The 27,822-nt window shown below is 41.6% G+C and overlaps 1 protein-coding gene across 1 annotated transcript in view; it reads left to right on the forward strand.

Moving 5' to 3' along the window:
* Positions 1-26,535, forward strand: part of LOC139657817 (phospholipid-transporting ATPase ABCA1) — a 144,788-nt gene extending 118,253 nt beyond the window's left edge. The window contains exons 42-49 of the mRNA XM_071535745.1: positions 68-130; positions 2,258-2,364; positions 3,762-3,903; positions 4,963-5,097; positions 7,262-7,365; positions 8,593-8,685; positions 19,924-20,167; positions 26,410-26,535. Of these exons, the coding sequence (XP_071391846.1) occupies positions 68-130; positions 2,258-2,364; positions 3,762-3,903; positions 4,963-5,097; positions 7,262-7,365; positions 8,593-8,685; positions 19,924-20,167; positions 26,410-26,535 (1,014 nt within the window). The remainder of the gene's footprint in view (positions 1-67; positions 131-2,257; positions 2,365-3,761; positions 3,904-4,962; positions 5,098-7,261; positions 7,366-8,592; positions 8,686-19,923; positions 20,168-26,409) is intronic.
* Positions 26,536-27,822: the final 1,287 nt, after the last annotated feature.

The following is a 27,822-nucleotide window of genomic DNA, read 5'->3' on the forward strand; positions in this document are numbered from 1 at the left end:
TCTCTCTCTCTGCCTCTCTCTATCACTGGCTGGGTGGTTGATTCATTTCATTGTCTGCTTGCCGCAGGTTTACCCAGGGAAGAAGACCCCTGCTGTGGACAGGGTGTGTGTGGGCATACCTGCCGCAGAGGTGAGCCAAATGCTGCAGAAACACACAGACACTCAGGGTCTTTTCAAACCTATAGTCTGTTTGCTTTGGTCCGGTCTTTGTTGCATTTCCACATTCGTTTACATTTCCAAATTTCAAGCAAATCATAATTTATCAACAGTCATGTGGGAGAAGTAATTTCCTTCATTGGTCAGAAATTTGGTGCAGGAAAGGACTTACCAGCTTAAGTACCAGCATAACCCATAATTCATGGCGTGTTTATCCCGTAATGCACACCGCCTCTTGTAGTTGAGTTGGATCACAGTCGGATCACGTTCTTGCTCCAAACGAACTGCTCCAGGATTGGCTTGTAAACTGAGACCACCATCAACATCATCAACAAGGTGTCAGTGTGATTACTTTGGTCCACACCTGAGTGCAATTGCTATGTTCTCATTAGCCCAAACAAACCGAACTAAGGGGGAAACCGCTGCAGGGATGGAAATAACTTCTCTAAGGGCATGTTCACACCGAGCAGCCCGCCTGAAAATGCTCGAATCCTCTTCCAAACGAGCTGTGGTGCAGTTTGTTAGGAGTGAGAACGTAATTCGAACCAACTACAGAAACTGACCCCAAAAAAAGTGCTGTTTTCTGGGTGTAAGGGGACGGGTGTTGACAGATGTTGACATCTAATTGCGAGCTATTTCTTTGTGTGGTCTTATCTGGTATGAACACCAGAGAAGATCAATTATGGCAAAGAATGCAGACAAGTCCATTATACTTAGCTAAATTTAACAGGAACTAGAATTGGATTTGTTTTGACCCCCACCACCGCCAAAATCTAACCTCGTGGGATGACAGTTTGCCAAAACTTTGTCCCATAAACAAGCTACTTGTGAGTCCATGTGACTTTTGTTAGCAAGCCCTGGTTTGCTTGTAACGGGGCAGTGTAAAACTAACAGAACCAAATACAAAAATGCAACAAAGTCAACTTTTCCACTATGATTCGGACAGAAGAAAATGAACTGTAGGTGTGATCGCAACCTAACTGAACTAGGTATGTATCACCCTTACACATACACGCACATACACACATTGCACATAAAATAAATATACATTGTTTATTCTGATTTCAATGGCATAATTGTGTGTAATCAATGGTCATTGTCCACTAGCATTATAACCATTATATCACACAATCAATCATGTTACACATACAACATGTTACACATAAACTACCTGAACACGCATATGCACACACATAATACCACCGGGTACTTTAAACATTTAAACATGATCTCAAACGCTGACAGGCACCTACGCTCTGTAGGCTTTCCGCCGGTGTCCGCCCTGCCACTGTTTACTCCAAACCCAATGTAAATGCCAGCGGAATAATGTGATTCACAGGGCTCCGCTGATCACACACTGCATTTTCATGTATTATTTACGTCAAGCTTAGCCTTCTTCTGTGCATTCACAAGCCTGGGTCACAAACAAGCACGGATCAATAAATGACAGAAATCAAATATTTATGCTGGAGCCAGAGAAGCGAGGGCAGGTCACCTGACCGCACGGCTCCACAGAGGCAACTTCCTGCTGTGTGCTCTCAAGGAGGAAGTAGAGAAATCAACACCATCAGAGAGAGAGAGAGAGGGGAAAGGAAAGAAGGAGAAGAAAGCCTGATGTTTGTTGTAATCAGTAATTCACCGAGGCAGAAATAAATGCTGTTGGGAATGGTCTGTTGCTTGTTATGTTGCATATGTGTGCCTGTTTGTGTGCATGTGTGTATCTTGTTGATTTAGTGTCTGTTGTTTTGTTTGCGTACGGAAGTGTCTGTCAATTTGTTGTTGTAGGTGTTGACATCTTTGGCAAAACATTGACCCAGTCACACAGAATCCATACATTCTAGTTATGTTAGTATAAACAGTGAGCCAGTTCAATTATATGCAGTATACAAATATTTATACTCTCTGCAGATAAACGGTATTATATGGTTTAATGGGTGCCATTTATTAAAAATAACCATTTATAATCAAGAATGCCATTATGCACAGTAAAGCACCATGTTCTCCTCACAATAACATCACTGTCTGTCTTTGAAAAAAAGGCTTGTATATATAAATCTTGCCTTATATGCTTTCCTAATGATTTCCCTATTGTCTCCACCAGTGTTTCGGCTTGCTAGGAATCAACGGGGCTGGGAAAACCACCACCTTCAAGATGCTGACAGGAGACATCCCAGTCTCCGGTGGAGAGGCCTTCCTAAATGGGTACAGGTGAGGCACTAACTCCCGCTAGCGCACCGAGCCACTCATCATAATTAGCCACCCAAGATGGCTGCTCAGATGGGGATTGAGCCGAGGGATTTTTTTTTTCTTTTTTCTTTTTTTTTTTTTGGCTCGCTCCCTTTTTCAGCAACGCTTGTACTCTGTAACAGGGCTTTCTATTTCTCTATCCCTCACACTCTGGTTCTTTGTTTTTCTTGGCCAGGTTTTCTCCATGCCTTCTCGATGTGCATTCTGCCTTCTCTGCCTTTTCAACTTTGCTTCTCTCATGTCCCCTCACTCCTATATTTTCAGAAATTCAAAAAATTCTGCATTCTCTTTCTTCCTACCTCTCGCACATCTTGCACATATTTCATTCCTTTTCACATTCTCACCCTGTACCTTGCTCTCTCTTTTTTTTTTTCCCCCTGCCTCACACAATCAGTCATAAAAAAAAACATTGTACATGCCAAAAGAAAGTACCTTGACACTGGCAATATGAGATTCGATCACTTGAGTGCAGGAAGGCTTGTTCTTTCTTATTTTTAGGAACAAACAACATTGTTCCTTTGCGTGCATCTCTAAGGAAGCAAATCCAAGCGTTGGGCTGATGCTGGTTCAGTGAGAACTGCTGTTGGTTTTGCGTCACAGTGGTTGCTATAGTTATTCATTTATACATCTGGTAATTGACTTTGTGTTGAACAAAGAGAGGGAGCTGAATGGAGCAAGGCCTAACACAGCAGTGCTAATGTTGATTAATGTGGCTAACAGAGATCAAAGAAAAATCCCCTAGACCTTTAGGGGAAAGAAAAACCGAAAAGGGAGAAAAACAGATGCGAATACGCCCACTCTTCTGTTTACAGCTCATTACACTTGCTGTGCGATGGTAAGAGGAATGATCGCCGTTGAACAGATGAAACATTATCTCTTAAATATAAGTTTGTGCTCCCTTTATAATTTTCCCTTGATTGTCTGTTTTGATTCAAAGAGCTGTCGTGCATACCTGCATTCGATTCAGATAGGTTTGGAAACAGTCACTTGAGACCAAGAGCACAGAATGTGAACTGAACTGCTGTGCTGTTCTACATTAGCACGTTAGTTTGAAAGAGTTTTAAAGAGAATCATAAGCATTGACTTGCTAAGACATGATATTCTTTTTCATATAAAGGAATTCTGAATTTTTGATGAACCTTTCCCAGCAATTTTATTCTTCGCTCTCTCTTGAAATACGATAGACAACTCAAATGCGGCGTATGATTCTTGGCCTTCTAACAAACTGATTTTGTTGCATATTTGACAACATACTCCCTTTGTTGCTAAGGCATTTAATATAATCTGCATGTGTGATCCATTGTTCAAACATTAATGATATCTCTTGTAAAACCCCTAAACTGCTCTCTCTCTCGCAGCATCCGGACAGAAATGCGGGACGTGCATCAGAACATGGGCTACTGTCCCCAGTTTGACGCCATCAACGACCTTCTGACCGGACGAGAGCACCTGGAGTTCTACGCCAGGTTGCGAGGGGTACCAGAAAAAGAGGTCGCCACGGTAACCGCTACATCCTGTCCCACTCCTTGTCTCATCCTTTGAAGTTTTTCACCTGTTCTGTATACTGTAACTGGCACAGTTCAGGACTCAGTTGAGTTACGCATGGCTCATCTTGTTAAGCGCCACAGGATGAACACAAACAGACGAGCTCTCGTAATTGGAATATCGGATAAAGATTAAAAAAAACAACTCAAACGTTCTACTTCTTCTGTGGCTGACAAGAAAGGACTATTTCCATTCAAAAGTTTTTTCCATCACAATTCTTTTCAACTAGAATGTGAATGTAGGGCAAGCCGAAGCACGTCTAGAAAGTGATAGATAATCTCGATGGGAGAAGCCATATATAATGAATAATGGCCGGTGGTAGAAAAGCAGCGGCTGTGGGTTATGGCTCTACATTATTCACCATGCCCAGTGGTGTGGCCGGCCCTGTGCGGCCTCCCTGCACTCCTCCCGCACCGCCCCCTCAGCAACAGTAAGATCAAAAGAGAAAGAGGCTGGCGGCGACCATAGGCCTCAGACCCGGCGCCAGGGCTTTGATCTCTTAGCTGCTGCGCACGAGGACCCAGTTCTGTGCCGCAAGCGCCACTCCATTTCGCTGTGGCCCATTGTGATGTGCTTTTTTCGGCCGCCATCCTCGTTCCAAACCGAGCCCTGGTGCATTTGCATTATCAGTATGCAAACACGTCTAAATATATGTGCGAGGAATGTAGATGGCGGACTCTATGCGTTTGACGCCCAAACATGACCTTTGAGAATTGCTGGCGTAATTCATTTTGGAGACGCTCCTGCTGGCCAGTGTTTTAGGAGAGGCTCTTGAGGAAGGGAGGGAGACCAGCGATGCACCGCCGCAGCCTGTGATGAAGGTCTTACAGTGATGCCAGCTGTCAAGCCTCGTCCTTGAAAATCACAGAGCTTGAATACAATAGTTCTATGGGGATGCTGGCCCAAGTGTCATCCATCATGAAAACATGAGTCTGGTGGTAAAGGCTGATGCCAGCATTCTTCTTGACACCATAATGTGTCAGGTTATGATTTTTTTCTTTTTCTTTTTCAAAGGTGGCCGAGTGGGGAATCCAGAAGTTGGGATTGGTGAAATATTCCAACAAGTCGGCAGGCACCTACAGCGGCGGGAACAAACGTAAACTGTCTACAGCAATGGCCCTGATTGGTTGTCCTCCTGTGATCTTCCTGGTGAGATGCAAATTTATTGATAAGTTGTAGATGGAGAAAATAGAAATGCCTTGCACTATTATTATTGATAACCTCCTGGGGTTTATTGTAATAGCAGTGCATCAAACATTGTTGAATAACAAATATTTGTAATTATTTGAGAGAATATTCACTGTCAATACAGTACTAGTGTTTCTTAGATCTGTGAAGAACCTTTGGATTACATTGTGCAGCTGTCATCTTTTCTTTTCAGAATCACAAAGGGTAGCAAGAAAATGACAGAGTGCAGGCATTTTAGTAATGTATGCCTCAAAAAAGGAGGAGGTAAAAAAACAAAACAAGTTCTGGATCATCAAACTAGCAAATCCTTGCTGAATTTCCCAAGGGATTACAAGTAAATTGCTTGTAGATGAGAAGGGTGTGTTTTAGGGGTCACTCGCTGGTCATACTTTAATTCATTTTTTCAAGAAAGAACCAATTTCTTCTGAAAAACTTTAAGCACACACAACTGTGTTTGCAGGCATTAAAGCCTTATACATCAGGTCTTAAAACTGAGGGCAAAAGTCTGCGGTAGCACTAAGCTAAGCATTTTCTCACTGATGGAAGATTAATGAAGGCATGACTCAGAATTCATTGCATCACATGCTTTCAATAGAGAGGCTTTAACATGTATTAGGAAGTCATGGTCATGTTATTAGCAGGGACAAACTTTACGGACCTTAAATCACGCTAGAACTGCTTATATATCTTATCTTTAATATCTTTAATGTCTTCATTTCACTAATAACAAAGAAAACTTGCTCTGCCATAGCTGTGAAGACTCTGTATAATACTTAAAATTCATAACAGTGTTATACAGTAAAAAAGCAGAATTCAGAAATGACAATGGCATTATTACTATTTGTCTAATAAAGCCAAAATGCCATAAAACAATCTCTTAAAGAAATTAGTGATTACGTATTGGGTTACGCAGAAACATGAATGTAATGTAATACATGTAAAACATCTATTTTGATGTGAGTGTATACACACAAACACCTCTTCAAACAGCCTGAAATACACAGCTTCAGATAACATTATTGTTTGTCAAATTTCAGTCTGTAAACTGTAATAAAGTGATCATTTAATTCCCTTTTCCACGGTTTATAAGTAAAGTAATCCAGCGGGTTATGTTGCTAATATAGATTTTAGACAGGTAATGAGTGATCTATAACAAATTTCATATTTAGAATAATCTTTCCGATCCTTTCTGTTTACTGACTCGGGGCATATGATACAGAACAGCACTATTCCAAAACTCTCCCCTTTTTTACTTGGCTGCATGTCAGGCTGGCCGTCACTTTGAGGGAGTGGGATAATGTGTTGTCAGTGTCAGTTTCCTTACTGTGTGCTAGTGCAGGGAGTCTTGGCGGCCTTGAGGCGGTGCCACATAGGCTTTGCACCGGGACACATTGGGCATGGTGATGGAAATACCCCATGGGATTTGTAGGATTCTGCTAGTGGGAGAGAACCGGGCCTGGAACGAAACCAGGCAATAGACTGAGTCCTGTCACTCTGTAATCGTGCATGGACAGACTAGCCCTGAGGAAAAAAAACAGCAAGTCACTGAGACTGTCTGTGTGTGTGTGTGTGTGTGTGTGTGTGTGTTATGGGTTGGAGGGTGCTTTAGTGAGTGTGTCTACACTATGTCTGCATATTTGGTGTGTGAGGGCTCTAGATTTCTGGTAATTCGAGAATTTGTGTGTGTGTCTGTGAGCAATCCTCTGATTTCATTTGACCTGCTCTGAAAGTGTCTTGCGCCCCTGGTCCATCTCTCTCTCTCTCTCTTTCTCTCTCTCTCTCTCTCTCTCGCGGAATATCAATGTGGAATATCAATAGTGTACTTACGAATATTTGACTATACAGACATATACATCTAAACGACAGCAAAACTGGGAAAATCTGTCACACTATCAGTATCAAATATAAAAAAAATATTTAAAAGAAAAATCATTTTATGAAGTCATTTAGTCTTGTATTCAATCAACTGTCAGTATATAAAAACAAAGCAGAATAAGGCAGAATATTTCAATGCTAGATTAAATGACTTCTTAAGATCCTATGCCAATCTACATTTAGCTGCTTAATAATATGTTGAGATGAAACTGAATGGAAAATGGTGATATGAGGTTTGCTCTGATTGCAGGATGAGCCGACCACCGGGATGGACCCCAAAGCACGGCGCTTCCTCTGGGACTGCATCCTGAGTGTCATCAAAGAGGGACGCTCTGTCATTCTGACATCACACAGGTGAAACAATGGCTCATCATCGCTCTTTATTTAGTGGTTATTTTGTATGATGCACGCTCGCTGCTCGATGCAACCGAATTATCCATAAATTGTGTGTGAACAATAAAGAACATTTTATTATTGATTACATTTCAGCTTTAGTTGAGAGGCATTGTTTCCTGAGTGACAGTTAATATTGGCTGTCATAAATATATTGGCTGCTATACACCTTTCATGAAGCATGAAGGTATATTGACTCAAGTGGTGTTTTTTTTTCCCCCATGAAAAAGAGAAACCGTGTCAGTATCAGTGTGCTGGAGTCTTTTCATTATCCAATCTTATGCAAACACTCTGACTTCCTGGAGCAAACTTACTTTTCCCAACTTTTTCTTCTTTATGTTGGCCAATTTTTGACACGGTTTGTAGTTAGGGAAAAATGGAATGCGGAATGTTTTAGTGAAACTTAAACTTGATGGCCCAAGTCGATATGCAACATTTCACAATTCACATGCATATTCATTTTCCATTTTCCAAATTGCTGGGGTTTTCAGATCAGTTAGGCTCATGGCAGTGGGTGTGAATAATCTGTGTTGCCGTTTCAGTTGGAATATATTATCCTCATTGCATGCGTTCCCTTCATGGAGAAATAAAAGGCATTTGTTGTTATCCTAGGCAGCGTGGCTGAGCTGCATCCAATCGTCCATAGCGCGACCAGGTGGTTGTGTTTTGTCAAGTGGCAGATTCGCCAGGTTTTACAAAGTCATAATCCTAATTGCACCATTCCTCAGAAAAGCTTCACAGGCTTCGCCTCAGCTACAAATGATTCGTATTCCAACCCACCGCGGAAAGAAAAAAAATGAGATACTAAGAACTACAGATGGTCCCTTCCTCTCTCTCTAATTACCAAATTTGTCGTCCATTTAAGGTGTCAAAGGAGACGTGTAAAAATGCTCTTTGCTCCCCAAACTTTAACTGTACATGAGAAATTATGTCTCATGCAACTACCTGCAGCTAATTAGTAGAAAAGAGAGATTTTTTTCAGCAAAATAAAATATAAAATAAGTACTTTTATGGGCTGACACAATTCAAAATTGAACGTCAGTTGTACTCTGTATGAAAACCATCTCTGATCAGTGTCCTACCTTTGTATCCAGCACCTTTAGCAGTAGAACAAAGACACATTACACCTGTTTTAAGTTGTACCTCACTCTCTTCTGAAAAGGAAACTGGTATTATTGTCGTTTACAGTATGGAGGAGTGTGAAGCACTGTGCACGCGCATGGCCATCATGGTAAATGGCCGCTTCAAGTGCCTTGGGAGCATCCAGCATCTGAAGAGCAGGTAAGGGTGCTTGCTTTGCCACAAAGCGCTGTTAGACCCGGAGTAGAATGAAAAACAGTGAAATCTTCAAAGCCTCTTGAATTGAGATGAAAGGAACCAAAGCCTACCGAAAGCTCCCACTGAGTTATCATGTTATTTTTTCATAAAGCCAGTGATTTTATTAATTTGATATCCAAGGACGATATCGTGCTTTGGCCCATGTTTAATTCACGGTATACTGTTAATGAAAATATTATGATCTGAGTTATCTAAGGAAGGAAAGAAGGGGACATCTGAACATGGTAGATATGGTCTATGTGTTAGTTATCATGGGAACCTTGTGATATACTAGTCCCTTGGATGTGATGCTTAACTAAGAAGGAGCGTATAGGAGACATACAAAGTAAACAAACACTAATTCAATATATTACACAATATGGAACCCCACGTCAACTCCACTGTGTTTTTATGACTATTACATGCCATGGCTATTCTCTAAAAAAGAAAGGCAGCAGCATTTTTATCTTCTTTGAATTGTTCAAAGACCATATAATGAGAGGGAATGTCACTGTATCCACTGTATCCTTTCAAAGCTCTGTCTCCATGACAGAATGGATGGCCAATTTTGCTCGCCAGCATGTATCTTGTCTTAATGAACCCACTGTCAAAGGCGTATGTATTGGGACACTAAGCTAAAGTTAGTCTTTTTTTTTTTTTTTAAGTATAAACCCATCCACAGTTTATTATTGATTTCACATGAAAAGATCAATATGAGGCAACAGTGCAGACCAGCTTTTGAGTGTGGGTATTTCCTGGCCCTCGGGTTAAATCATGCTAAAACAATGTTACCAGCCAAAAAGTCAAACTTAGGCTTAGTGTCCCAATTGTTTTCCCATTACCTCTCCTCCTCACATTTGTTTCTCTCCAGACCCATAAATTCTATTTCCAACACCTCTGTCCTAATGCACACCCTTAATAGCCTTTGTACATGTCTCTTAATGCATTTTGTTAGGTCTCCATCTCCCATATCCCGCTGACCTTAACTCTTAGCACTTGAGCATGCTCTCTGATATTCATCTGACATTTCCCAAGGCCAACACTTATGCCCCAAGCCCTGCATGTAACAGCGAGTCTGATCCATTACGTTACGTACAGTCTGGTGACATTATTACCACTCTATTGTGTGATCTTGCAAGAGGAAGGACATTCCATACACACACACACACGTGCTTGTGCGACAGGAATATGGGGTGGCAATCTGGGGTTGGGGAGAAAGATCAATACACCTGGGATGAGGGGCGGAGCAGACCATTTTTCAAGTTGTGCAGGGGGATTAGGGGAAGGTCGGGAACAGCACGGAGGGGGCAACGGTGTCAAGGGTATTTCCCATCAACGGCACTAATGTCATATCATTGGCGAGGCTTTTAGATCACTGCGGGGAGAGAACAGGTAGATGCTAGATAGGCACAGGGATGAAAAAGACAAGAGAGTTGAGAAGAGAAGGGGATAGAGAGGGAGAGTGATGGAGCAGCCAGGCCCTCCCAGATGTTAGGGTAATTGACAGATCCTCTGTGTCAATTACATCCTGTCCGTGGGGGGGTGAGAGCAGGGTGGTGTAAATAATTTATGAAGCACACTGGAGCCATAGGATAGGTAAAAACCGTCAAAGGAAGGGGGAGGGGAGACAAAAGAAGCAAGGGAGGAGAACAGGAAGGTTAACATATGTCCTACTTCACTCGACATGCTATCAGGTAAAGGGAATCACCCACTTCACAAGATAGCGTGTGAGAGGGAGCCAGATAAGCATGACGTCTACACAGATTTTTGCCGTGCTTATTTTAGATCTCACATGGACAATTTACATGGCGCTGAAATACTATCGCTCAGTTCTCGCCACACAGTGAATAATTTCTAATTAAGCGTCCCTATCTCGGCAGCGCTTGGTGTAATTAATGTTTCATGAGGTGTGGGACCCTGTTAATGACTGAAAAGGCAATTAAGGACTGTCTTCTCTGTTTTCTTTTCTCCTCACTATCCCACCACATGTTTGTGCTGCCATGTTGCCCCCCCACCATCCCACCCCACCGATGGTTTAGGTTTGATCCACCATCATTTAAAAGTTACTCTGTGAGCTTCATCAATCCTTTGTAATTTTCTGCAACAATGCAACTATTTCATAGATTTCACTTAGTTACAGTTCATAAAAGAAAATCATTCAATTAAAAGAAATTATTGGAGAAATGCTCACTAACTTCTCAAGATTTTAGAGAAAGAAGCTTTTTGTGGAAAAATTATGGGATATTTTATTTTAGCTCATGAAACATGGGACCAGAACTTTACATGTTGCATGTATATTTTGTTTAGTATAGTTATAAACCTATAGTAAAACTAAGTATAGCTTTATAGTCTGGAACATAGAATGTCAGATTTCTTGCACTTGTTTCCACATCTGAGTCCACAATGTGGGACCGGAGGGGCCGATGCCGTGTCTCACAAACGCCCAAGCTGTTGCCAGTTTGGAGATTGGGAAGAGTTCCATCAGGCGGCGGGGGTCGAGAAGTGGGCGGGAGGCATGGCGGCGGAGGCAGCTGGTGTACGTCATTGTCACGCGGCGGTAGCGGCTGACCTGCAAAGCTGGGGGTGCGATTTCTTTCCCCGTCCCCTCCCAGCCTCACCTTCCCTCCATCTCTTTTTCATCACAAACCTCTGAAAGGAGTGCAGAATCTCACCACGGGGGCAGCTCTCACATTTTGACCCCCCATTGCTCATATGTAATACACGCTCACCCTCCCACATCCCTCTCTCCTCACCACTAACCCCCCCACCCCCACCCCACCCCACCCCACCCCACCCACCCTCCTTCTCCACTCCTCTCCACCAAAAACCTCTCACCACATTACCCTTATTTATTCCTCCCCCTGCTCCTCTCAGGTGGCAAGGCTTCCAACCCAGCCATCCAAGTGCTTGTTAGTGCTGCCCCCTTTAGTTCAGTGCTGACCCTGTCTTTATTACTGAGATGCCCTTCTGCTGCTTTAACAACCCTGCCTCTGTACATCAATCAAGCCCCAAATGAGCCAAAATAGCCCATTCAAACCACACAGAGAGATAGTGAGAGTGCGAGAGAGACGGAAGAGACTCGTAATGTGATTTGAGCGTTGAGGCAGGACGGTAGGGCGGCCATTTTAAGACGCTCCTTCATTATCTTCCTTCATGACTGTTTTGGCTGTTAAAACATCCTCCTTACCTGTCCTGATATTGGGCACTTCAAATCAATCACTCTGCTAGGAATTTATGAAAGTCTGGTGAGGAAGGGAAAAAATAAACAAGTAAAAAAAAAAAAGAACAAGTGGCTGTAAATAGTCCTTTAGTATAGCAGTGCGCTGGCATGAAAGCTCCCAGGTGCTAAGTAAACCCAAATGAAGTGGAGGAACCAATAAAAGCAGCTTCAAAGCTCCCCCTATAATCTTGTCAGTTAGGAAGGACGCACACTAGCCGATGCAGGATTTTTCACTGATTGATATCATTCATATCCCGGCTCATAGAGTACCAGCAGTAAGTACACACTACAGCCTCAATCTTATTTTCTCCTTGCTTAAAGTACGGCGCAATATAAAAGTGGGGGGTAAAGTGCCTTTAATGCATTAAGGTAATGTGGTGTGGGTGCAGGAGAGTTTTTACAAGAGTAGCGTCTAAAAGTTTGGATCAATCCCTTGAAGTTGACGTTGAGAAGTCCAATAAACTCCTTCCCGCTCAGTCAGCGTCAACACTGAAGGTGTGCTGTTAACTAAATAGTTTAAGGCTTTTAAGCGGGTGTCATTGGCTGAGATGGATGGGGAAATAATGCTCTTTACAGTTTACAGTGCATCAGCGATGTAGCTGTAATTAATAATGCTAGGACACTGACAGACACAGATGGTGCTCTGTACACGTACATATCTGCAAGCTACCATTTCCAGAAAATACATGTCTACACTTGAGAGTAGCAGCAAGGCAAGCATCTACATGTAGATCTCTATAGATCTGCTGAAGTTAATTAGTGACTGTAGGGTTTTTATTAGGTCCTTGTTGAACTGTGCATGTTTCAAAAGCCTGTGGTAGTAACCTTTATAGGACATATAGTGGTCAAAAAGCTGCTTACTTACTGAAAAAACATGAATAAGTTTAAAAAAAATAAAATAACTACTTTCAACAAACTTTCCAATGTTACAAGAAAAATATAAATAAAATAATAAAATGCAACATCATGAAATAAGCTGGCCCTATCCCACAAAATCTTAATGGACCACAGCGATCACAATGCATACAATAAATAACTACTCACCGAGAAAATAGCACAGAATTCTAAATAAAATAGTATATGTAATGCAAAATAGTAGTAGTCAAACTTGGTACAAACTCAATCGTCTCATGTAATGTGCACAATTTATTATATTTGATTTATAATGATTGACCTACACAGCTACTCAAGCACAATATTTATTATCACATATCCACACAATTTTTATTAAACATAATTATAATAATCATTATCTTTCAGTTGCAATATAATGGGTGAGATTATCAATACATTTTGTTGTTCTCTATGTCCAACCCATCAATCTGGTCAATCAGCAGTCATGATGTTATCCAAGAATGTAAACAAATGTCAAATAACATCTTTATACTCCAAACCCTTTGTCGTCCAAATAAGTGGTGTTGCAAAAAGGTCCAAAAGGTTTATTTGAATTGGGACAGAACATTTTGAAGAAATAGTCTGATGCCACATATCATAACATTTACAGCTTAAGCTAATTTGCAAGTTGGCAAGCACCTAACCAGAACGTAGCTAGTTTTCACTTGTTATATATTAACATCATAATTGTGATAGAGTGCATTTTAATTCAATGGCATTTTGAGCACCTCCCTACATTGTGCAACTGTTTATTTCTGCACACACATTGCACATTGAATAAAACATGCAACACTCCATGCACCCACCCACCCACCCATCCATCCATCCACCCACCCATCCATTCATCTATCTATCATCCCTCCCACTCTGCGCTCACATTGCCTGTGGCGTCCCTGGCCAGAACCCTGTTGGCTACCCCTCTAGCGACCTGAGGAAGTATTCTGGATGACTTCCGGCCCGATCAAAGCGTCTGACCGCCCGAGCCACAATGTGACCTTGTGCCCCGCGTCCGCCACGCCCCCCCCCCCCTCCGGACACAAATACAGGGTTTGGCAGTGGCGAGGGTGACCTTTCTAGACTCCCTCAGATGAAGGAAGGCAGGCAGCAGCATTATTTTCTGCCTGTCATGCCCTTATCTATGTCTGGCTGTTGTTTGTTTTAAATTACATGGAAGAAGGACTCTCGAGCAGACCAGGGTAGAGGAGACGATTGAGGCAGAATAATGAAAATGAGGAGGAGAGAGCTGCAGAGATGACATACTGTAGCAGTGGCTGCACCGCTTGAGGACAAGGATGATAGCCCATGCTGTGCTGATTTGCCGTATCATATCTCTACTGTAAAATGTTGTGAAAGGATTAGTTGCGATGATGACGTGATGCAATCATGACTCTAAACCTAGTCCATTTATTTTTTGCTCTAAGGCGTATATAACCTCAAGATGCAATGATCGTGCTTTAGTTTATCAGGCACCTGTCAAAAGTGGAAGGTTAATGAATTGTTACAAGCATGCAATTATCCCATACAGGGCAGGCTCTATTCAAAGATATCCAAGCGTTTCCCCAACTTTCACAGCCAGAGTTTGTTTGAGTAGTTCGAGACAGACTGTATCAAAGATGAAAGAGCTTGTTTTGTCGCGAATACAAAGAGGCAGAATAAAAATGATGAATATGAAAGAAAGATATGCCTCCCACTGTGCTGCCTGAAGCCACTGTGTAGTGGCAGAAAGATTGAAAAAAGAAATATAAGGTAGACGGGGAGAGAGAATGAGAGGAAGCTAATTGATAAGCCCTTTTACCGTCACTGACAAGCAGCATTTCATTACCCATGTACGCCCCAAACCCTTTCGCCACAATGCTTCCTGGCGTTATTGGATTTTTGTAAAATGTTTTTGCATCTTGGCTGAGCTTGGCAGTCCTTGGATAAAGCACAATTCCTGAGCCGGCAGCCACAGTAAACAGGAGGGGATTATCGTCATAGTCTTGATTGGATGATGAATTGAGCTTGATGTCTGGGGATGGTTGTGATGTCATGGAAGTGGTGTCTGCTTACAGACTGGGTAGTCAGTTGCATTTTATAAAAGGCATCATAGAATTGTGGCCATACCTAATATAAGATGTGTCCCATACTGCGGATGTGGTTACATTTGTCTTTTCAATGCAGCATTTGCAATCGGATACACCAGATTGGAACACAGCCCAGGGCGCATTCATGCGTCCAAACCTGACACTTGAATGTGAAATCTGTGCTTGCATCTGAGATCGGATTTTATGTTTCCACGCGATATTAAAGTCACCCTCCCTTCTCTCATTCCCTCACTGTGTGTAAGTTGTTATTTATTCACATTTGCGGTAGTAATAGTTGGGCCTGCAGCAGGCTTGCATTGTTGAGGAGAGAGGAGAGGGGATGGGTGCTTTACGGAGGCATCGTGTCCCTCAGTGACGGTTGTGCATCGGGTAATGTGGGCCCGAGAACTCAGCCAGCACTGGTGAGTTATGCCACTGGGTCTTGTCCGATATGCAGTGGCTACAGAAGTTTTGTATGTGGAAGAACACTTTTAAGCTTGTCTGTTCCCAGCTACATGACCATCTACTGCAGCCAGCACACCCACCTGCGGGCATTTGTGTCTGTGAGCAAAAGAGTTGCTATGACACTGTGGTAGTTTGCCACAGGCTCATGCTACTGAGCAGTGGCCCATTTGTTTGGTTTAAGCAAAACCTCGGTACGAATGGTAGTTCACGAGGTGGCAGAAGCGTTACGTTTGATTCCCCAAGAGAGAATGGCTCCATGATTTGAAGAGAAAGGACTACCTCCGTGTGCCGGAACTGCTGATAGCTCACATACAACCATCGTCTCCCCAAATGAAGATGCCAGGAATTTTCTACAACAGGAAGGGCTTGCATTCATGGGTGTTACAGGCTGTGGTTGACCACCTCTCCTGCTAAGAATAACACCCATATAGCTGGTGAGTACTTTTCAAGATGATGTGTGAGAAGCCCAATTATTCACAATTGTGTCCCATTTGCAAAACCCCAATGCTGTTGAAGGTTGCCAGTCTCCACATTGCCTTAAAAAGCCAAGACTATACAACAGGCCTGGTCTTATTAATACACCACTATTTGCCCCACTATTCTGGTTTTAAAGCACAAAAAAACAAACTTGTGTGATCTCCCATGTCGTCCCATGTTGTCCCATGACAACTTTACTAACGTCAATATCATTTAGCCCAGCAGTGTCCATGCTGTTTTGCACACCTCCAGGGTCTTCAAGCATGCACAGCACAGTGATCTTTCTCCATTGCTTAATATTTCCAAGTGTTTAACTGTAATGTCCAGTTATTTATTGTCATTATACTTTTGCTTCACACTAGAAACCACAAATGCTTTAAAATCCATTTAAGGATATTAAAGGGCCTTACATAACGAAAATGTACTTATGAATATAGCAAATTAACCAAGTAGCCCATGGGCCTTGTGAAAGCACAAGTCCTATAATTTCATTGCTCATTATAGTCCTTATATGCCCATTTTCATAAGCTAATATGAATGATATACTCACATATTGTCTATTATTAAGATAACAATCCCAAAGCTCGAATGTTAATGAAATCAGCTTTACAAACAAGGACAAAGCAATGCTACTGTTGTGTCACACTATTTGTTTTGTGTTATGCCAGGGTACTAGTCATTGATGGGACCCCTGTGCCACTGATGATCCTGAGTGATTCTGCTTATCCTCTGCACTCATGGTTGATGAAGTCTTATAAAGACAATAGACGTCTGACAGATTGATAGCATTATTTCAAGGCAAGGTTGAGAAGGACTCAGTGTCAGTGTTGAGTTTGCCTTTGGACAGCTCCAGTGCTGTTGGAGGTGAAGTGCCTATATGTTAATACATACAGGTACCCATAACTGTGTAAGCATGCTGTGTACTCCATAATACTGTACATGTGCAGACCCCTTTCCTGCGAGACATGCACTGACAGTCTGCATCAGCCAACAGTGCATATGGTTTGTGATCATGCTGACTGGACATGGATGGTAAATAAATGTAAATAGTTAACATGATAACTTTGTATTTGTTGCAGTTAAAGTGAGCCCCATAAATTCTTGCAGTGACTGTTGATGTTTTGCTACTGTATGAATGGGCAGTAGAGGCACAATCATCAGATCCTCATATAGGCTTGGTTGTGGAAGGGTAGGACATTGTGGAAAAAACAAGCAGATGGGACCACAGTCTGCAGAGCATATCCAACAACAAAACCAATCTGTTTTAGTTGAAGATGAATTAACATTAGATAACTTTAGCTAGTTAGGCTAGCTACCTGTGCCATCACCAAGGTGCTTTGCCACATGCAAAACTACAGATGTCTAGAGAATTTTCTGTTGATTTATTGTCTGTAGCGAGTGTTGGGGCATCAAATATGTTACATTTTATTTGCTAGTGAACGCCAGCAATATACCCATGCATACACCCCAACATAACAAGCCTCTTTGGTACCCAAGCTAGTAAACGTATTAACCTAACAGTTCTCACCTTCTTTATCTTGGCTTCTAGCAGTAGCTTGTTCTCCAGCCGCTTCCCCACCTTTATCCTCCCTACTGGGGATACTGCCCACGTCAATCTTTCATTTAGTAGTAGAATAGTCGCCAAGCACCCGGTCCATTTCAGCATAAAATGGGCAAACAGTCGGGTCGTTGCTGCTCTTATTGCATACATCCTTTACATTCCTGTATGTTGTTTTGAGATGTTTTATTTTTCTTTGGCATTGCAGCCAAGTTTGTGTATAATCCTCTGGTGTCAGCAGAACTCCATGACTTGCTCTTCTCTATCTTTTGCCAGTACCAGTTGGGAATTTCTTGTGGCAGGAATTAGCCAGGAGACAGAGGTCATGGTCATGCCACTTAAAGATGTGGTGTGGCTCATCGGAGCATAACGCAAGAAAAAATACGACTGGGGAGTGTTCAGACCTGCCCGTTAATGCGTCCTGGCATGATCGGGAAAATAAAAGTCACATTGGGAAGACAACCGCGGCCTCTGTCGTGGCATGGGAATGAGTACTAAGCAGGCATCTCCAAATACTATCTGTGACAAAGCACACTCACACAAATTATGCAGAGTAACTGAATTTGGACTCTATTGAGGCGCTGTGGCTCCTCAACTTCAAGCAGTCGTCTTGTAACTAAAGGGACTTTGGCACCCATGGGGCCCATTCATTCTGCTTCTCAGCACCAGCTTGAGCTTCACTTCCTCTCTCACTCCCTATGGGATAGTGGAGGCCTGCAGTTTATTCACCATATCTCTAATTGCTACTATGGGAGCCTCTGACTCTCCTTGCATGTAGCTCTGTACTGGCCCACAATGAACATTTCCATGAGTAAATCTAACATTAGGGAATTAATTAGGCAGAAAACAACGGGTCATAAGAGTGCTAACGACAAAATAACAAGGCAAGGCAGTCTTATTTGGTGCTCACTAGACGTAGCATACAACCAGGAAGATGCAGAATGCTAATTAGCTTGAGAGCTTAGCTATGGCCCATTTCAGCACTGACAATAGTACTTTATGTCCAGGATATGGTTCATGTTGTACAGTTATGTCAGTTGGGTACACTGACACATTTTTAAAAACTCTTTGGCTGTTCAGTGAGAGTAACTTTCCAGCCAGAAAGCAAGCCCTGCACTTGATAAGAACCACTCATCATATACTGCAAGTAATTAATGTGCTGATTGTCACAGAATATTTTTTTGTTTTGCACAATTTTGTAAGAAGAGACAGTTTTCATGCTCACATAATAATGATTCTGCAGTTACTTAGGACACCTCATGATGCTTGTAGATACTTATTCCGCTTGTCCTAGTTATCTTAACATTATGGAATTATATGTGAAATCATGATGTTCTAGTAATAATGCGCTGCATCCTGGACATTTGTAGCACAGTTCAAATTTGCAGTAAATCATCGCAAGTGGGAGATGAGGGAAAAGGAGAGAGGGAAGAGGGGACTGGAGGAGATTTTATTTGGGCAGCAGCTAGCAAGTTTCTTGTGCCGGTGGAGTCACGCTGCTCTTGCTCTCGTATGCTTTGTGACTCACCTGCTCCTCCAGCTCACCGCACCCGGGAACCGTAAGGTGGCTGGGGAAATTAAGACCAATTATACATTCTCCTCCCTTTCTCATTTGCTTCCCCCCCTCTTCTCTCTTCCCTCCAATACAGCGCCCTGTTATGCAAGCTCATGCTGACACTATGCCATGACCACATACCAGAGAGGACAAATTAGAAGTGCATTATATAGGTAGCCAGCAGTGAGCACTTTGACGAAGATGAACAAGGGGGAAATGGTAACAAAGTACTCTGAGAAGCAAAAATGAGGATGCATCTTCAAAAACAAGGAAGTGAGCGCATATCACTCCGGTTTTAGTTACATTGCACTGGCTCCCAGTGTCCTTTAGAATCGATCTTAACCTCTTTTTACTTGTATACAAAGCTCTTAATGGCTTAGGACCGGCCTACATTACAGAATCCCTGCTGCTCTATATTCATTCAAGAGCCCTCAGGTCTTCTACAGCTGGTTTGTTAGAAGTACAAAACCCCACTCAAAAGAAGATTGGGGATGCAGCCTTTTTTAACCATGCTCCTAAACTGTGGAACACCCTGCCACAGAATATTAGAGAGGCGGGCTCTGTAAGCATGTTCAAGCAACTGCTAAAAACTCATCTTTTCAAACTCATTTTAACCGTTTAATTTGATTGTGTTCTTTTAATGCAATTCACTTTGTCTATTCATTTGCATATTCTTATCTTTCTATTTTTACTTGATTTGATTCTTTTAATGTAATGCATTTTGCTTGTTCTTATATATTTATATATATACTGTATATATAAATATATATAAGAAGTGCAGGAAGTTGAAGTGCAGGATTGATTGTTGTATCACTCATGGCCACAGAAACGCACTAACTTCATACAACTTGTCTTTTCTACAAATCCTGTCTCTGTGTGTGTGAGTGTGTGTACATGTGACCATGTATGCATACTTGCTTTCACATCTTTTTTTATGCACTTGATGCTGAACTGTGGATCCCTGTTCCAGGTTTGGTGATGGCTACACAGTGATTGTGAGGGTTGGCGGGTCTCCTCCCGCCTTGGTGCCGGTGGAAGACTTCGTCCAGCAGTCCTTCCCAGGCAGCATCCTAAAGGAGAAGCACCACAACACACTGCAATATCAGCTCCCATACACAGAAGGGGCTTTGGCCAGCATCTTCAGCCAGTTCACCAGCCATCAGCAGAGGCTAGGTGTGGAGGACTACTCCGTGTCCCAGACCACTCTGGACCAGGTAAGGCCTTCAGATTGGATTAGCACTAGCACTTTTTCCCATGAACCTACTGAGCCTTACATTCGTTTGTGCTACTTTGTGTCTGAACCATGAAGCATTTAATTTTTGATTCCTCACTTAGGTGAGGAAATTGAATGAACAAACAAAAGTGTTTTGATTTCATTTGTTATAAAAAAAAAACCTATGTGCCTAAATCTAAGTAAAATCCCATACTAAAACACAGCAGAAGGAGCAAAGGAGCAAAAACAAAAATCCAAGCACAGCCTGAGCTGTTAAACACAGGGCAAATGTTGACATGAAAACATCAACATTTTGTTTCTGGTTTCCCTTGGTTATTGCTAATCTGAAATGTGAAAATGGAATGAGTCAGTCTAACTCATAATTTCCGAAAGTTTGTTCCATTTCAAAGACACAGACTAGTTGATGACATATTTCCCTTGATCCATATGTGATATTTTCAATTTTCAATTCCGGATGCCCCTGGGATCCCGTTTGTTAAGTTGTTCTGTGTTGTAAGACAGATGTGGGGTTGTGCAGTAATTTCTGCAGTAATGCTTGATAGGAAAACAATAGGCTGTGGCACTCTCAGCTTGTTGCAAAAGCTGGACCATTTATCTCCTGATTTGACTTCTGACTTCATTTAGGGAGACCAGAACTTGGCCCATATTTTTCTCCAGCTCAATTTAAGAGATCATTAGGTCCTCAATCAATGCATTCAGCTTTTTTAGTGCTCACAGTTACAAAAGTCTGCACAGTCCAGGATAAGATTTAATGAATTATTGGTGCCTACACAGTAAAGATCTTCTCTCATTTAGGCTGCTGTCTGACTGACCAATGAGGCTTACACTGCATATGTGTAGCCGAGATAGTTCAGCAGCCGGGTCCCGGTATCGATCCACAATCTAGACCAAGACCTTTTATACGTAACTCCCCGAGCCAATGGGGTTTTTTTTATATTCCAGCCTAAATGCACTGGCTAGAACCCCTGGTTGGTGAGATAAACTGAGCCCTGCATGTTGTGGACTGGCATCACCTTGTGTTTTCCAAATGGCCCTGGGGACCTGATGCAATCAGGCCCTCTGAGGTGAGTCTGAGTGTGCCTGGTCCCACAAGCACACCATTAGCTCAGCAGCAGATGACCGGGTGAGAGGTGAGGACACCCTCTGAGGGGTCTGGAAAGGTCATTGGTCCACTCCTCCATGGGGAGAAAAGAGCCTCTCCTTGGATAAAAATCTACCACTTATTCTCCAGACAGAGATAGGTGGAAGGGTGTGTGTGTGTGTGTGTGTGTGTGTGTGTGTATGAGTGACTGAGTGCATGTCTGTGCATTCATGTGTGCTTGTCTGTGCATTCATCTGTATTGTGGTAAAACAGAGTATGTGAACCCAACTGCAAAAACTGTAGTTTTCTTTGTCTTATTTTAAATCCAAATGATGATAATATGTGTGTGTGTGTGTGTGTGTGTGTGTGTGTGTGTGTGTGTGAGTGTTAAACATTTCAATATCTAAATTTTCCCCTTATGGAAAACCCACAGTTCAGCAATAGCTAAAACCGTTACTTCAGTGAAATATGCTCTTTAGGGGTTAATTCTCCCACAGCGACTGGAAAAAAATCTTTGAAACGCTTCATGTTTGGCTTTAATATATAGTAATATACTGTATAGTCACATGTGGTTTCTCCTATGGATGTCAGCGGGTTTTCAGCAGAACCCTGATTCTGCTTCACAGATCTCCAGTGAAGCGAAACAAATTTCTCACCCAATGACTGATGATTTTCACATGTTCTAGCTGACTTGGGCGTCAAGTCAGTAATCAAGCCAAAATTGTTTCTCTGTGGTAGCTGTTGCAATGTGATGATCAAATATCTTATTCATTCATGGACTAGATAAATTTGGTCTTGCCATGTCAGAAAGAGAGACAGAAAAAGAGATGTGTGCTCGTGTGTGTGAAAATTGAGGCCACAGTACTAGCCCTTATCTTGCATTATTTCTATTTTTACTTTTTTATTAAAAGGCAACTTGTCCCAAATTGTGCAATGGTCAATATTTACCAGATCACAGGCAGTAAATAAATCATACTTAGAGCAGGAGGTCAGAGCGTTAAAACACAGAGGGGATGACTGGAGAACCTGCGAAGACCCAGACAGTCACCTCTCAGCTGGTGATTTATAGAGAAAAGCCTTGACCTATAGTATAAGACCCGGCTTGCACTACAATTAATATTGATCCTTGTAGCCTGCAGCTCGGCCGTTAATGCTGATGGCTGGGACAGTGCAGAGGGAGCATTTGAAAGGACAATGTGACTTTCTAAACTGTCATTCTGAGGGACTGTGTGGCAGGAATGTGAAGTATTTGCATTGCTTTGTTTGTGGAGAATGTTATAGATTCAGTACATTAATTCAACCTTGTCACTACTATTCCACAAATCAAAAGGAATAACCAATATTTAGGTGTATTTAATTTACTACCACCACAGTGAATTCTTGTATGTATCTTGTCAACCTTTTAGTTTCGTTATCTTCATGATTTATTAGTATTGCTATCATTACTAAAGGAATGTTAAGTAATATATGACTTCTATGGGACCAGCTCCACCCCTCTCACCCCCTTGAGTATAGTTATACTGTCACAATACAGAGAAGTAAACTAGGCTTTGTAATTAGAGCAGAGATCCATCAGAAACGTCTAGTGTAGAGGTGATATATCACGATGCCAAATACTGTAGTAATAATAATAAGGCTTTGTCATTTGCTTTTTTGGCTTGAGAACGAGGCTTTTTAACTTTAGTAGCAGTAATGTCCTGCGATGCTGGTCACTCATAGCACTGTTCCCCATCGCTGAGCTGTTGAAAATGTGAGTGTGTGTGTGTGGCGGGGGGGGTCTTGAAACTGCAGTGGGAGGAGCTTTTGTTCCAAAAGGTAGAGTACAGGCCAGAAAGTGAGTTTTGAAAGCCAGAAATCTCAGCACCTGGCAAAGTAACTGTTGAGTCATTGCTATTGATCAACAACACTATCAATCCCCTGCAGATTTATTAGAGGCATTTTATGCAATGGGGCAGTAAAAACCTTACTTATTCCTCATTTAATAGTTTAAAAATATATTCATATATACATCAAATCTTTTTTTTTAATGTCATTGATTTTTTTTATTGGTAAATGGGGAGGCTGTTGTAGGAGCCCCGTCAGTTTCTCTCAAATCTTCACTCTACTGAACTAAACTAAAGTAACAGACGAAGAGAAGTGAGATCTTCCACTTCTGAAGAACCTTTGAAAGACATGACAACATGTGTGAACATGGCTGAGCATGGACATGGGGAAGGTATGTATTTAAAAACAGCCCTTGTTCATTCTGCAGGGACTCCATGATACACAGCAGAGGTTAATTGGTCGATTCAACGTCCTTCCCCTCCTCTGTTCTGCCTCAACGGGCATCTAATAAACACCCAAATGCACCCTCTATAATGTAATTAATGCCTGTATCCATCTGTTATTAAGGAAATGCCACTCAGCAGCACTGGTGCATGAAGTTCAGGTTATGAATGGATGGTTGGCTAAACACACAAAGTATACATGATGGAGAAAATCACAACATTGGTAAAGCAAGGGATGAGTATAACATGGTCGTCTCAGTGGAAGCTATACAGTATCATTTATAAATCTCTATCAATAATATTCGGATTCTTCCAGAGACATAAAATAGGAACAGTATTTATAAATCCTAATCCAAAGCTATGTAGTCTTGACTCAGTATTGCAAAGTGTGTGCAGCCGCCAAGGCCAGATATTTCCATCCATAGGAAATGCTGTACGTGCCTCAGCATATCAAGCCAGCATCAGCCAGTGGCAGGGTCAGAGGCCGAGAGGGAGGGGTGGGGGAGTGTATTTTTTGCTACTGTCATTTTTATCCTCTTACTTCTTCTCCCCCGATAAGATGCTTTGACAACTGTGACCTTGATACAGACGGCTGATGGCCTGACATCACACAAACAGAAGCATTCTCTTGCTGGTCTGCTTTTCCCCACAACCGCAACGAGCTAACAACTCCATAAGATGACACTTCCCAGCTTGCTGCTGCTTGCTTGGTCCATGTACATAGATATGTTCCCAAATTCAAGTAAAATGATAGTTGAGCTAACAAAGTTATGTTTTTTTAGCAGAAAGCTGCTACCAGTAGGTTTTGAAACTTGAAGAGTTTGGCGACCCCTTGAGTCCCTTAGTGGTTTTGTTTTACATCACCGTGACAAAGATGACTCGCCACTTTCTCTACTTCTCACCTGATATCGAGTGATGCTCGCTCGCCCAGTGTTACAGTTTCGCAGTGTGTGTGTTTGCAACTGCAGTGGCTAATGTATGCATGACAAAAAGCATACCCAATGCTTTTTATCCAATGCTAAGGAAACAAATTTTTGCAAACAGTCAACTGAATATAGCAAACCTACCGGAGTGTAGCGGTATAGTAGAGTGGCTCTATTCTTCTTGACAATAACTTCTCTTGACTCCCTGGTTATGCTGATTATGACTGTAGTAACCTAAATTACAGCAACAGTTGATGCTGCACACCTAGCTAGGTGCTGTGGGACTGGACAGCGTCTGGACTATGTATTGTGAGGCAGTTTTGGTTGAAGCCCCTCCTTTGTGCCATAAGTCAATCCTGCATATTTTGTGGGAAACCGTATCCAGGGAGACAAAGAGTAAACACAGAAAACAACTGAAAAAGAATAAAACAGTTTTCACAGTAATGGCCTAATTTTTCTACAGCCATTACACTATGGTATCAAAATTAATTTGAGAATGATATATTGAGGTTAATATTGTACACTCAGGGGATTTAAGTTTCAGCTTGTGCTTTTAATTAGAAATATACAAAGCTTGTTATTCTACCTTGGAGTGGACTAAGTCAAATTTGGGGAATATTGGTTGTGATGATCTGCCATCTGATAGTTACTGAAGGGAAGCTAACTGCCGTTTGATAACTGGAGGAAATTGCATCACTATTTTTCAGCTAGACATTTTGAAGGGAATGGGACTATTGAACCCAGATTTCTCTACAAATAGCCTGTTGCACCACTTTCTAAACTCTTGCTTTCACCAAAAAGTTGAGGAATACATTTGAAATTGATTTTTTTTTTAATCTTAGATATCACACACCTCCCTGTCCATGTTTTCACAACCAAAGATGTAATGTATGACACAGTGAATACATCTTGGGAAATTGGCAAACCACTCCCTTTGTTCAAAAAATGGAATTTCCCTCTGTTAGAAAGACTTTTGTGCTTTATCTAAGTTAGAAGGCCATAGATTTAATTCAGCTGGTTAATTAAAAACACAGCAGTCACAGAGCATGAAAGGCTGGGAGGATGGGGATGAGGATGGGAGGATAGATCTTTATTACTCTATGTCTTTATTATCTGGGCTTCCCAAAGACAAATAAAAGAGAAATGCATCTAAGCCTGAAAGTCTACTATATGTTTATATGTTCCATCCCATTTAATTTATGGTCTAACAATTGAGAAAGATTTACTTCATAGGACTGGCTAATGGATAAGGCGGGGAATAATAACAACCTCTCAGTTAAAGTTTTTTTTTTTTTTGTTCACTGTATAAGACCGAATATAGAGAGTTTGACTAGTTTCTGATGGAATTGGTCTGGATTTTTTTTCCATTGGGACTCCCAATAGAAACTAGTATTTCCCATATGCTTTTATATTCACACAGCCACTGAAAATCTTTTAATGAAAAAGCAATGCTCTTATCATTTTATTTGATCCTCATTGTTGCTTTTCTTGTTGAATAAAAACTTTTCTTTTTTTTTTTGCCTAGCTTTCCCCACATCAGATGGCAAACAATACGAGAATAAAACGTCTGGAGTACAGTGATGTTTACAACACAGTGAAATACACAAGCGCTTTTTATGAACATTTTAGGATTGATTTCCTCTGACATTAAATGGGGCATCACAGAGAGCAGAATGATTGTTTTATTGTCTTTCTCAGCTGGTCAAAGATGTCAAACTGACATTCACTGTGTGAGGCCAGACTCTTTTACTTGATGCTTCACAGCCCTTGTCTGGCAACTCATTCCCATCCACCCTGTTGTCAGCACCACTATCTCTGTGTGTTTTGGAGAGTGGGTGGTGCAGAGCAGAATCAAGATGGTTAGCCAAGGAATCCAAAGGCCCTTCTGTATGTATTATGTTTAATTTAAGTTGACAAGTACCATCTTTTCTCTCCCCCTTTCGTACTCCAGGTCTTTGTGAACTTTGCGAGGCACCAGCATGACGAGGACTCTCAGGCTTACCAAAACCCGGTGGACACCTCAGATGAGCTGTCAATGCGGTCTCTGAGAAGCTCGCAAGAAGCAGAGAAGGTTTAAGGGCCAAACGATCCGCCTCAAAAGCATCACAACACACACAACACTTGGTATACCTCACGCTTGAACTTTGATTAGATTTTACATTTTTACTCATTGTTTAAATTTGGCATGAGTCATAATGATTGTATGTTTTATCACTTTGCAAAAGAAAAAAATCCTGGAAACATGTATTTTCACACCGAATTTTGGTGTGGAGTGATTGTTGACTTGAAATGGGTGTGATCAGGTAAGATATTGGGCTCACTACTGAAAACAAATGTTGGTTGGTTAAGTGTTTAGTGATCTCAAATCAAGCAGCCCAGTAAGCTAATATAAGAATCTTTCCTCAACACAAATGCCATAAGATGTAGCACTTAACTCTGGTGTCAAAGGTCAACACCTTTTGAGTAACGACTGGTGACATTATATGGAAGGTATATGAAGGAAAGTGTAAGCTGAAGTTGAACTGTTCAAAACATACATGGGATCTTGCTTAGGTTACTCTATAAAGTCAATTAGACACATATCAAAGTGCCTTATTTGCAATATAATGACACAAGTGTAGGCTGTTATGTTATACAAGTAAATACTGCATGTACTGGATAGCTTGTGTCGTCATGACAATATCTCACTCAGGAATGTTGTACATGCAAATGTGAAGAGATACATATTTATACCTACATTCTTATTGTTTGTTTTCGACAGTCATTACACTGTATATCTGTGTATGACTACAGTGAGAGAGAACACAGATAGTTGGCGTGCTAACAATGAAATCCAAAAGCTCTTTTGTTATGCAGCTTACATTACTTGGTACTTAGCTCTGTCCTCAGAATGTAAATAACTCCTCAATTTGCCCCTTGCAGGCTTTGTGGTTTACTTTCGGAGCTTGACATAATTTGTATGCTGCGCAAAGTCCTCACATTACTATCTTGTTCATTGCAAAGAATAATGAATCCTATTTGTACTGAATATTGCTTTATACCAAGACCAGTGATTAAACATTTGCACAAATTGTCATGTGACTCAGAGTTTAATGTTTGTACATTGCTGTATTTGTTCAGCGATTCACTGGGTCCCTGTTTAAAAGTCTCTTTGAGTGACTTGCTCAACTTCCTACATTCTGCATGCTATTTGATTGTCTTGTTCTTTCTTTCTCTCTTTCATGTCTTCCACCACTTCAGTCACGCTATTAGTCTCAGCTTTTGGTTGTGGGCTCATCTTTGTTGAGTCTCTCAAATCTGAGCCCCTTTAACAGAAACCATGGGAAGCCAGACTACAAATTGCATCCACAATGGGTGAGACAGT

This window comes from Centroberyx affinis, unplaced genomic scaffold (genome assembly GCF_046629955.1).
Source record: "Centroberyx affinis isolate AG114_WGS23_722 - 3 ecotype Tasmania unplaced genomic scaffold, CSIRO-AGI_Caff_v1 ptg002764l_1, whole genome shotgun sequence".
Lineage (NCBI taxonomy): Eukaryota > Metazoa > Chordata > Actinopteri > Beryciformes > Berycidae > Centroberyx > Centroberyx affinis.